The following is a 13,604-nucleotide window of genomic DNA, read 5'->3' on the forward strand; positions in this document are numbered from 1 at the left end:
GTGTGTGTGCCGTGTCCAGCGCATTGGTGAGACCCTAAATTATTATTGTAAAGTCTGAGACGGTCCTCGTAACGGCTGCCTTCTCGTCCGCGTATTTCGTATCTTCTAGTTCGCGGATCACGCCTTTCGCGTCCGGTATTACGCGCGTTTGCGATAACCCTTTCCCTACCCTTACAGTTCCCTTCTGCATTTATCCTCCAACGCGTAACGTAACGAACTTTCCAGAGAACCCTTCCCGACCTTTGAGATTCCCCTCCCCCGACAATCCTCCTCGCGTACTCCTCCGCGTAGTAATTGTTACGGCAACCCAGGATAGCCGCGTAACCCGTCTCCTGTAATTTCCCGATTTTTCCTTTCTTTAGTTGCCACCGCGAGTGGCTGGCGCCTAACGAATTGTAATCGCAATATCACGAAATTTGTAGAAGTGTAAAAAGGATAATAAAATATAGAGTGCGCCCACGTAAAACGGGTCACAATGTATACATACACAGTAATTAAAAAATAAGAGTATAAGATTATACTTTATTTTATTAACTTAAATGTTTGTGCACAAGAAATTTGAATATTTATAACTTACAAATATTTCACATCATCTTTATTTCTTAAAAGTTATTTATTAATTTGTTGTAGCCTCTCGATTTTAAGGTTTAGTATTCCATATTTTTAAAGTTGAATTTCACAAGAGTCACCCTACTCTATTTAATACCCTATTTGACGCCCCTGATAGTACACATGTATAAAAAAAGCTCAGGGAATATAGTAAACTCTCGTTATATTGCCACATGAGTGATTTGACCTTCATATGAATTTATAAACATATTAGTGCTGCTCTTTCACCATCCAAAGAAGATAAAATACTTGCAAATTTTCCGTTGCTACAGTCCCATCAGCGGTAATATAATGAGAGTATGCTGTAATTATCGTTACTTATACAAAGCTATAAGGTATACATTGGTCATTTTGATATAAAGTGAAGAACAAAAAAAAGACACTTAACACACACTTTAATTCAGAAAGTAAAACATTTAGTAATTTGTACATTTAGTGGTTTGACATAAAGGGGATGATAAATAACTGCACTCACCTATAGTGATCCAACCGTGGGACAACGTCCCACAGTCCACTGACATTTAGGGTCATTGGTAACCTCTTATTATTTTGACCTCCACCAATTACCTCATCATCCATAGCTTTAAGTACAAGTCAACTGCGATTCGTTGAATCTGAAAGAAAGAAACAGAAGAGAAACTTAAATATTTTATTGTTAATCGCTTTTTTAAAAATTGGTAATTCTTTGATTTCTAAATATTTCATTTAAAATAATTGTTTAACGTTCTTTTATTTCATAGTGTCTCTCATTAAAAATAGAAACAATTGGTAACCCAAATTTTTTATAGACTACCATAATCATAAACGAGAAGATATCACACTACAAATTAAATAAATACGAAGAGAACTACCTTCAATCTACGAGTATAAAAATAAAAGACTCAACCGGTTCATTAGTCATAGCAGCAGTATATTGCCTACCACGACATATAATACAAAAAGAACAATTCGATAACTTCTTCAGTACCTTAGGTGAGAGGTTTATTGCAGGAGGTGATTTCAACGCAAAACATCCGCAATGGGGTACAAGACTCACTAACCCCAAAGGCAGAGAACTCCAAAAAACAATGTTATCAAGAGGATACAACCACATTAGTACAGGCAAACCCACTTATTGGCCAACAGATCCAACAAAAATACCAGATCTTTTCGACTTCTATATTGCAAAAGGTACTTCGTTAAACAACATTAACGTCTATCCAAGTTTTGACCTCTCTTTAGATCGTTCTCCAGTTATACTAACAATGAGCTCAGGAATTGTAGAAAAAGAAAGACGCCCTTCCCTGTACACCTGAAAAACTAACTGGAATGTGTTCAGAACACACGTTAATAAAACTATAGACTTAACAATCTCTCTAAAAACAGAAGATGAAAATGACTACACAGTCGAGGTGTTAACAAAAGCGCTGCAAACTGCGGCATACCAGTCTATATCACGAACCAAAGCTAAAGGTGATTACACAATAAACTACATGATATGGCAATATTCTAGGCATCCCGAAGACAAGAGATAATTGAACAAGCTGTCCAAAGAATTGAAAAAACTCCTAAACAAAATAAAAAATGATAATATTCGGGAATACATACAAAATTTGTACCCCTATCTGGAACAAAACTATTCATTGTGGAAAATCACAAAAAAACTAAAAAGACAAACAAGCATATCCCACTCCCATACAAAACGAAGACAACACATGGGCTAGAAAGGATCACGACATAGCTGAAACTTTCGCAATACGTCTCTCTAAGGTCTTCAAACCTAACGACAACTCCGCACCCGACTCAGAAGACAGTGCAATAATGGAGTATCTTAATACTCCACTACAACCAAGCAGACCTATTGAACACATCAGTCCCAACGAAGTGATAAAAGAGATAAAACCTCTTAACGACAGAAAAGCACCAGGATACGACTTAATAACCGCTAAAGTTCTAAAAGATTTACCAAAAAAAGCAATAGTTGCAATATATAACCCAAATATACAATGCGATACTCAGAACACAATACTTCCCAATTCAATGGAAATTTACCGAAATAATTCTTATACACAAACCAAGTAAACCCCCAACAGAGGCAGCCTCCTACAGACCGATCTTGCTACTACCTCCTCTCAAACTTATTTGAAAAGTTAATCCTCAAATGACTGAAACCAATACTTAGGGAAAACTGTTTAATACCACTGCACTAATTTGGATATCGGGAACACCACTCAACAATTGAGCAAGTTCACCGTATAGACAACGAAATTAAAAAAAGCTTCAAAGAAAAAAAGTATGCTCTGCAGCATTTATAGACATATGGTAAGTCAAGCATTCGACAGAGTCTGGCACTCAGGCCTACTGTACAAAATTAAACGACACCTACCATTCAATTACTACATGTTATTCAAATCCTACCTAAGCGAAAGATATTTTCACGTCAACCAAGATGGTAGTTACTCCAAAATCTACCCTATACTAGCAGGGGTTCTACAAGGAAGCGTCGTAGGTCCTACCCTGTACCAGATCTTTACTGCAGACTTACCATGTAGTGAAAATATTATCACAGCCACGAATGCAGATGATACTGCATTTTTAGCATCGCATGAAAACCCCTCCGAAGCATCAAGACTCTTGCAGGAATCTTTAGAAATGACATCTGAATGGGCCAAAAAGTGGAAGATAAAAATTAATGCACAAAAGTCAACGCACATCACCTTTACTACAAGACATGTTACATCCAGAAGTCAAACTAGATGGCAAAAGATTAACCACAAAAGATAATGTAAAATACCTAGGTATGTCCCTAGACAAAGGACTCGCATAGAAAAAACATACAAATGAAGAAAAACTAGAAGAACTAGATCTAAAAATGAGGAGCCTGTATTGGATTCTGGGATACAGGTCAACCCTTACTTTAGAAAACAAAGTGCTTTTACACAAAGCTGCAATTATCCCTATATGGACGTATGGCATTCAGCTTTTGGGATGTGCCAAAAAAAGCAATCTAGATATTATCCAAAGGTCTCAAATAAAAGCTCTAAGAACGGTAACTTTTGCTCCATGGTATGTCAGTGGAGTCATTATGTACAAAGATCTCAAAATAAAATACACCAAAGAACAAATAGAAAGATTTGCAACAACGCGCAAGAACCAACTAGAAAATCATCCCAACAAATTAGCCGAAAATTTAAAACGCGCACTAAAACTCGGAAGATTGAAGAGGACAAAACCAACCGATCTACAATGAATTAAAACAATGCACGCGCATTGTATTTAGTGGAAACACTACTGACAATGAGTGTCATCCACCTGCACAATAGAATACCATGTATTGAATATGCTGGTTGGCTCCAGAACCAGTTGTAAATATAAAATAAAAAAAAAGTGGAGTAAACATTTTCATTTTTAGTAAAATATTCCTTTAACGCAATTAATACAATTTTATTAATTTTAAAATTAGTAAAACATTCTGAATTCTAAATTTCAAGTTCCAATCGTGAAACATTCTATTTTTAATTAAATAACAATTTTTATTCTTCCATATAATAGTTTGTTCATTCATAAGATACGTTACTTTTACGTAACATAGTTCTAGAATTTATTGTTAATTGGCAAGTCAACATGCAAATTGTTCGTGCTATGAATATTCACAGAATTGGAAATACAACAAATTCTATGACTCAACAAGTGACAAATAGGAAGTTCGATTGCATAAGGTTTTTCATGAGAAACAATGTTACACGTATAAAGTGCTAACATGAAACTATTACAGAAATTGTTCTAAGTATACCAATTTACACTTAGAACTAGTATGAAACATGCGTGATATGCATATTTTCAGTCTTTTCACAAATTCATTACACAAGTGCATGTTAATAACATTGAATGGTATTTCTCTGTCATAAAGGGAAGAACATTTAAGTTAACAAAAATAATTTATAGATTTTTTAATAATTATTGAAAAACAGAGCTTGTTGAACAAAGAATATCACAAGGCAAATATTTTTAGTAAATTATAACTTACATCCGTTAGTGTCTAGGATATTTTTTAGGAGCAGACTTTACAAAATTTTAAACCCTCAGAATATTAGAATATTAAAATCTTAAAAGATTTAGAATTTCAGAGTTTCAGAACTTTAGAATTTATAGTTTCAAAATGGTGGGTCCACATTTTTGGGAGGGTTTAGGGTGGGCCTACCTAATTACGCCAATGTTTATATCATGATTTTAAAAACTACTTTGTCGATATTTAACGTTATTATTATTAATTAGAGATTTTTTACAACAAAATCCTGATAAGATCATCGCAAGTCCTATAAAATATATTAAAGAATGCTTTCACTAAAATTAGACATTCAAATGTTTTAACGAAACACTTTCATACATTGGAAAATTAATATTTAGTTAAATAATCTGAAATTTTGGAAATGAAAATGAAAAGAAATCTGAAATTGAAAATAAATAGTAGTTCCTTCTATAGTAGTTCACTATTCAAGGATTGAATAAATTATACTTTTTGTGGATATTTGTTCTTAAATCGGCATCTGGCGATTAAATTGAATTAAAGTTAGCGTTTTTGTTCACTAACTTCATTTAAATCTTTTGATGTATTCAAAATAATTTTATTTAAATATAGTGAAGTGATAAAATTTACCGGCGAGACTTCGGGAAACCATCACTGATTTAGATCAAATTTTGCAGAGAAACTCCTTTTTTTGCAAAAGGAAACATCTGTGACAACGATTTTCGGCGACTCAATAACATTTTTTACCATTTCGATGTCATTCCCTACCTGTTCCAAACATAATTCGCATCTTCAGATCCGCAGAATACACATTGTAAACAGCATTTCCATGTAAATAGTATATGCATTAACAGTATTCAATATTACCGCCCTCATCAAAAACTACTCCAAACCTACTCAGACAGTATTTCCGTGTAGGCATCAAAATGGTAAAAAATTTTTTCTCGAGTCGCCAAAAACCATTCTCACCGATGGTTGCTTTCGCAAAAAGGAACTTATTTGCAAATTTGATCTAAATCAGAGTATGGCAGTTTTTCGAAGAACAGCCAATTTATCTGTAATGATACATGATGAAATATGAACATTATTGGGAATGCTTGAAGAAACTATATGAATTTTTACAAACATGTTTTAGAAATGTTTATCCATTTAAAGAATTTTAATTTCATTCAAAGTTTATTCAATACATGTAGACAAATTGCTTTTCAAATCTGTTATTATATACTTTCTTTGAAATGTTTAAAAAAGCTGTATGAATTTTTTAGATCTAAAAAGTTTGTACCCATTGAAATATATGTTGGACATAGATGACCCACGTTTACGTTTCAAAGATACTAAGAATATATTTACAGGGTAGTAGTTAAGCCTTGAAGTACTAAAATTAGTGCGTAACTCCAGTTCATATGGCATCTACACATTAGTTCAAAGATGCATAAATTCCTTTCAAATGATTAGGATTGCAATGTTAATTACTCGTCATCTGCGGCAGAAATATATCATCTTGACTAATTTCCTGTTTCCGAGAAGATTCACAAATTTGTCATTGCGCTGTCAGTGTGCCGGAAATCTTCCGGTACAGTTCGCCAAATATTCCAAATTCCATCACTAGCCGTATTTCTGTCACTTTAAAGTGACATGCTCAGTTACACATTTCTTGGCATCTTTCCAAATAAAGTAGCAGCTATTTTATTACGTCAAAGATGAATGTATGTTAGAAGACGGCGCTAAAATTATGCAACTTAAAATGACTTGAAATTGGTGATTTTATGGTGGCACCGTAACTTTAAAAGAAGGATATATCAATATTAGTACATGAATATATAGGGTGATTCGTAAATACATGACAATACTTCAGCGGGTAAATTGTTATATACTGAATCACTCATTATTGTATTTATATAATCCAACTCCCAGATTTTCCTGCAAATACTATGAGTCAACCTCTAGCAACAAACATTCCAAGTCCTTCCTTCTATTTCTAATGATTTCATCCGCACTAGTCACCCTCGAATCTGGACCACATGACCTCATCCCCTTATTAGACCATTAGACCCATGATAACTCCTATCTCCCTATTTTCCAACCCTATAAAATACCCAACACTTTTTCCTCCAGACACAGACTTTTCCGAACCATCTTAGGACGATAGTCTACGTTTGTAACCACCAATATCGTATCCTGTAAACTTCGTCTGTATTTCGTTCTACGATTGTAACTTATTATAAATAATAAATAAACATCGTGAGTGGAATATAACAAAATTTACTCGCAAAAACAAGTAAAAAATGTTATATGAACATATGTCTGATATACCTTAGCTTTCGAGTTTTGGATGATTGTTAAGGATTTCTGATCGACCCTTGCAATATTGCACAAGGTGCCGTCTGATTGTCTCAAAGGACCACCCAATCAAAAAAGTTGGGAAAAAATGATCGCATACATTTTTGGTGCCAATATAATATTTATTTCTATTGCAATGTTATGTAACTGTGTGTGTGTATGTGTGTAGAATTGATTACAATCTGTGCAGAGTGTCTAACTGTCTCTTGTACAGAGTAAGAAACCGAAGTGAAGTCCCTTTTTCCCGAATTTTGGTGTTCGAGTTCGTGTCCCATTTTGGAAGGGGAACACGATACTCATCTGGGTAGGCGAATGCGGCCCTCAATAACTCAAAGTTTTGACCTGGCTCTAGGTCCTCACTGCCAGGGTATCGAAACGGTGACTGAGACACTGCTCGCACCTCCAAGACTTAGATTTATAGCAAGTGACTGCCTATTGTCACTCACTTTCTAATATCACGTGTGCCATCCGAAGTCTGACACTGAATATGGCACAAATGACCAGGTTGAGAAAAACCAACAGTCCCCACCATAAATCCAGCCTTAGTATAAATTCCGACAATGATTAAAGAAAATGTTCAAGGTGCCCGTCTTGTACTTCAACACACACTACTGCATATCGTACAGTAGTATTGAAAATACCAGATATTCTTCGAATAGTCTAAAATCTAATTTGTATCTTTTCTTACAGATCGTGCACATTATTCACTTGCGTTTCATACACAATAGGTTTTAAATGACCCCAAAGACATAAGTCTAATGGATTGAGATCGGAAGATCGTGGTGGCCATGCGATGGGTCGCCCTTGTCCTATCCATTGGTTTGTGAAGGTGTTGTACAGGAATATTCGCATCGAACAGAGGAAATGAGACGGGGCACCATCCTGCATAAACTACAATTATACCCTGATATTCAGGGGTACATAATGCAGTACTTCCTAGAGGTCGTTCCGTATGAATAAGTCACTGACTGGAGAGAGTTTTGTCTATTTCATATCGATCGACATTAGTTTAAACATAAGATAAAGTCAAGACGTACTAAAGCGTACAGTAGCGTGTACATATTGAGGCACAAGGCGTCACTTCGACCATTTCCTTTAATCATTCATAAGTTAAAACAAAGGTATATCGGACATATGTTAATATAACATTTCTTACTTGTTTTGGCGATTAGATTTACCCCCTGAAGTATTGACGTGTATTTATAAATTATCTTGTATTAACCCTTAGACGGCGCGACGGATCATGGAGAGACCTCAATTTTAACTTAATTTTATATTTTACATTATTTTTATTTTATAAATTTTACACTGTTCCTTTAAAAATTATTCTTCCAACATACGAAACTGTTTTGTTTGAAAATTATACATTTAACTTTAGGTTAATATCCTTATACAGAATGTTACCTCCAACGTTATGGAGTGTACAATAGGTATCAGTAAACAAATTTCGAAAGCAGTTTGTTTTCATGGCGAAATCGAGTAGTAACGATATTCTATCGCGAATATGTCACAAACTAATTGGGTCCGACATATAGCTTAGATGAAAAAAGTTGCTTAAAATGTCGAATTTTACAACATATTTAAAAATCATCGAAATCGGAGTGGGAGTAACTTTTCTATAAGTTCACCAAAAGTGTTAGCACACAGTGTGTCCCGCGTAACTGGAAACACTCCATTATTTCCTAAACTATTAAAGATACAAGAAATTGCTTTGGTGGTCATTGCATGGTAAGAGGGGGCAACATTTAGACGTAGACGAATTTTTTTTTGCATTGTTATTTTCAAAAATATAATGGCAAAGTTTGGATTTTTAAATGGAACTGTATATTTTACTTTCGATCATTTGATAGTGTTTTTGAAGTCGAATTCATTAAGCTTGCATGTATGCACTTGATTTTCATTTGTTTTCGAGATATTGCGCTAACACATTTGGAGATTTTTCACGGGAAAAATTCACTTCAGTGGGAAATATCAGCAGGGGTCCTGTTCGCGCGTGAAGTGCCGCGTGTTAAGCAGTACCATTTGAAATGGATACGACGGGCGGCCAGCGGAACGGCAGGCCCAAACTTTAGACTCCAAGCTCCCGTCCTTTCCCGCCATAAATGTTTCCGCGGAGAATGACGATATAGTAAGTATTTTAAAAAACGTAAACAGTGCTTCCAAGTATGTTCAAATCTTTGCCGTATAGATTCGAATCTTTGGGGAAACTTCCGAAAGCCAAAGGGCAGCCAAACTTCGGATTTATAGTAATGGAAGGACGAGAAAAACTAAAATGAAAATCAAAATCAAAGAATTAAAGTTGGTGGAAGCTTAAAAGCTGGTGGAAGAGCGACGAGTGAGCATTCTGGTTCTGGTGAGGGAACACGTGAGGAAACAAACGACTCTCCGAGGAAGCAAGAGAGCCATTGCGCAGCCTCACTCCCTCCTGCGCATGCGCAGTCTGATTTTCAAGCCGAATGCGAGTATATTTTATGTGTATATCTCGAGAACGGTTTATTTGCCAGTTCTGAAAATGATCTCATTCGATTTCTCGTCTCCCAATTACTATAAATCCAAAGTTTGACTGCCCTAGGGAGGGGGGCTTTCGGAAGTACACCCGAACCTTTTATGAGTACATCAGTTCTCCTCTGGAAATATTGCGATCGTCATCACAGACCATCGCCTGCGGTAACTTTCTAGTTTTCAGTTTTCAACGCCCCGGCTACATTGGCGCGGCAGCCGAGTCCGATACAATGATGTACATACACAGTCAGCCATTCACATTTCACTCACACTCCCTCAGACTTCGAGTACTACTTGTGAAGGGTTCGAATTTTTATAACATGGAACTACTTCCAAGTATATTTTCGAACCTACAGGTATTCATTCCAGAGTTCGAAATCAACTTATACTCATTGAAACCTATGAAATGAAATCTGGTTATTGAAATTGATTCGGATTGGTGAATACATATTAAACTTGATCCCAACCCTAATGGGCAGACTTTGTTCGGATGGGCGTGCACTCGTGAGTATGCAGTGAGCCAGTGCAGCTGTCTACTCGCGTCACATTTCTCTCCTGTAGCTTGTTCGATGCACGTGTGCAACGAAGAGCGCCCGTACCCGCCTTGGTAGTTAGTGCCTATGCCTATTGTAGGACTACGAAAGATAATTACATATATTTCATTATTAACCTTTATCACGTTGACCGCTGCGTCACCCAGATTTGGGTAACGGCTATGTTTCCTTAGGGGTCCTATCAGCCATAATTGGGTGATGCTTTTCTTCGCCCAATTAAGTAGAATTTTACAAGTAATTCACAATTTTATTTATAACACAAGTACTTAATGGGATTAACACATGTGGTAATTATCAATATCTCGTCAGTCCCACCGATTTCGCTCATTTTTTAATATGTTGTTGGGATAATGATTCTAAGCAACTTTTTCTTGTAGGTATAATCGCCGCTCGGCCTTAGTTTTCGGGATATTTGCAAACGAAAGTTGCCACTATCTATACCAATGAATTCTGCGTTTATCCTTTTCTGTAAGCAGTTTGCGGTGGCTGAAACCCAAGGGGTATACAGTAAAGACTCCATAATTGTTTGAAAGAATCTATTCGTTAAGTGTTCGCGGTTTATCCCCACCACTGGGGGGGTTCCCCCTCGGAGCAAGCCCGGGAGCAATATGACACGGCGCGGTTTTCCTTTGAAGATCTGTGTCGCATTTTTATCGATGAGACCACATTAATGCAGCGATGAAATTTTTTTATTTTGCCTTTTTTTTCAATAACAATTTCATTAACATATTGGTGAGATATTCCTGATTAAAATGAGACCAAACACGATATTGTTATAATAATTTTAACTAATCTGAATTGTAGGCATTTAATTTTTAACCCTTATGTCAGCTCCGAATCTATGTCTCTTTCTACGTTGACGTCGCGCCGGCATAATACAAACAGTTAGTGAATCGAATCTTCTGTTCGCTAAATGTTCCTCGCCGGTCCCAAATTCTGAACACTTATCGAGTCTTTACTGTAACTGGTGAACTAAAACATCGAACTTGACTGATTTCGATGATTTTGAATTTTGGCTTGCGGGGCCGGCCGCTTCACGGCGGCCGAAATATTGGTCTGACCTAACCTAAACTAATCTAATTCATTAACTAACAAGTTCACTAATTTAATTTTGTATTAGATTAGATTAAGTTAGGTTAAATTAATAGTTTCGCCACGCATGTCGAAATCCAAAAAATGACTGCCGTTATACGCTATTTAACATAAACTTACGATTAGTGTGTACTTGATGTGAAATTAAATTTTTAAGTTCCACCCGTTATGTATAGGCTGTGTTTACAAAAACCAGCCATTCCATACTGACACACACACCACCATGGACGTGTAGCCATACGCTGAATTTACTGTAATTGTAGTAACTTTCTTTTGTAAATATCTCGAAAACTAAAGCTGAGCGGCGCGGCAGTTACTTACATGTATAGGAAAAAGTTGCTTAGAATCATCATCCCAACAACGTATTAAAAAATGAGCGAAATCGATGGGATTGATGAGATATCAATTATTACCGCACACGTAAATATAAAATATATAAAATAATAAAAATATATAGTGAACTTGAAGAACAGGTACTCCCTCTCCGATTTTGATGATTTTTAAATATTTTGTAAAATTCGATATTTTAAGCAACTTTCTTCCTTTAACGATAAACTATATGTCGGAGTCGATTAATTTGCGACATATTCGCGAAAAACTATGAGTACTATTGCATTGAATTTCACCTGCACCTATACGTCCGCGGTTGTGTGCGTCGGCAAGCGATTCACGATTTTCTAGTGTTTCTGTCAACAGCACCACATGGCCCGACTACCATTCATATAATGGGTGAGCTTAAAATTAAATTTAACTAATTTAAATAATTTTGACAGTGGACTCGTGTGGCCGGCCGCCTTTAGGAATATTAATATAGTCTAACCTAACCTAATCTGGACTTGTAAGTAACAGTATTTTATTTTTCTGTTACTTATACGTGTAGGTTAGGTTTGGTAAGGTCAGATCAAATTAATATGTCACACGAGTCGAATGTTATAATTTGATTTTTCAGCTCACCCGTTGTATGATTAAAAGCCGGACCACACGCTGTTGCTTACAAAAACGGTAGGCAAGAGAGCCGGCGCACACATGGCCACGGGCGCATACGCTGTAGTAGTAACAATATTTTTTCGCAAATATCTTGCAAACTAATCGAGTCCGACATATAGCTTAGAGGAAAGAAGTTACTTAAAATATCGAATTTTACAAGATATTCAAAAATCATCAAAATCGGAGGGGGAGTAACTCTTCTACAATTTCACCAAATATATAAAATAAAATAAATACTTGTACGATGTAAGAGCTTTGGGACACAGAATGAAACTGACGAACAAAATAGAACAGTCAGGCTGGGGAAAGTATTCTAAACAAATAATTGCCTCGGTTCGTCTTATCTGATCATATATTACTCTTGAGCAAACAAAAGTCAGCTCGAGAATTCGACGCCACAACATCTCAGCGTTCGTCTAACAGTTCATAGACTCTAACAGCATTCTCTATTACTCGAATTTATTCAATGGCAAATGATGACCTGTTGCAATGTATAAAACTGCATACACACCAAAAATTAAGAATTAGGAAATAAATTGATTCTAAAATAATCTCAATTATAGAATAAAAGCAAGTAGATAACTATCAGCACACATACTATTAGTCTGTAACACCGCGATGCGTCTTGAACTTGGACTCCGCAGGAAACTCATCCGATTCTCGCTGGGCCGTCAATGCGTTAAATAGCGGCTAAAGGTGTGCGAGTCAAACAATGATCGGTCGGTCGAGCCGAGTCGAGTGCTTGAATTTGCCGAGCTACTCGAAATCGACGAACTGTTTAAAACAAAAGCGAGCTACTCGAAAAAATCGGACTACTCGAATATTCGAGCTGAAAATTCATCTTCAAGTAAATCGAAGTTTTACGACGGCTCGAATATTTAAGTAGTTCGATTTTTTCGAGTAGCTCGTTTTTGTTTCAAACAATTCGTCGATTTCGAGTAACTCGGCAAATTCAAGCGCTCGACTCGGCTCGAACAATTGAAGCGAGTTCAGGAGTCAATTGTAACCCAAACAAGGATATTAATCTAAAGTTAAATGTATAATTTTGAAATAAAAGAGTATTTGAAGAATAACTTTTTAAAGGGACAGAAAGAAATTGAAATTTTGGCTCTCTTCATGGTCCGTATTTCGAGGGTTAAAAATGCATTGTATTATGTTTCTTAGTCTTTTAGGCAAATGGTCAATTATTGTACAGGGATCAACTACAGTATGCGTTATCCTACTTTGTTATTCGTACTTTCCAGTTATATACTACATTTTATAATATTTAATATAATAATTAAAAATTACATTAATTTGTTCTGAATTACTTTTACTATAATATCGTTAGAATTAGGATTTCGAGAATTCCTGCCTCTCTTATGTAGCTATTTTTTCTAGGCAAATCTACTTTGCTCGATTCTGTACATGTTAATTTACTCTTCCTTTGTAAGATTATTCTAATAGAAACACAAATAGGAAATATATGACTGCAATGTAATTAAGTGTATAATCCCTCTTAAAATCTGCCGTAT

General features: G+C 35.9%; 1 protein-coding gene across 4 annotated transcripts in view; it reads right to left on the minus strand.

The window, feature by feature from the left end:
* Positions 1 to 13,604, minus strand: part of NKCC (sodium potassium chloride cotransporter) — a 120,543-nt gene that overhangs the window by 47,189 nt on the left and 59,750 nt on the right. For 3 of the 4 annotated variants that reach the window (XM_076688108.1, XM_076688107.1, XM_076688109.1), the window contains exon 2: positions 1,085 to 1,223. In XM_076688108.1, coding sequence (XP_076544223.1) covers positions 1,085 to 1,188 — 104 coding nt within the window. In that variant the 5' untranslated portion in view covers positions 1,189 to 1,223. Of the gene's footprint in view, positions 1 to 1,084; positions 1,224 to 10,127; positions 10,251 to 13,604 lie in introns of those variants that run through there. The other variant, XM_034338705.2, reaches the window with a different exon arrangement.

This window comes from Osmia lignaria, chromosome 4 (assembly GCF_051020975.1).
Source record: "Osmia lignaria lignaria isolate PbOS001 chromosome 4, iyOsmLign1, whole genome shotgun sequence".
NCBI classification, from domain to species: domain Eukaryota; kingdom Metazoa; phylum Arthropoda; class Insecta; order Hymenoptera; family Megachilidae; genus Osmia; species Osmia lignaria.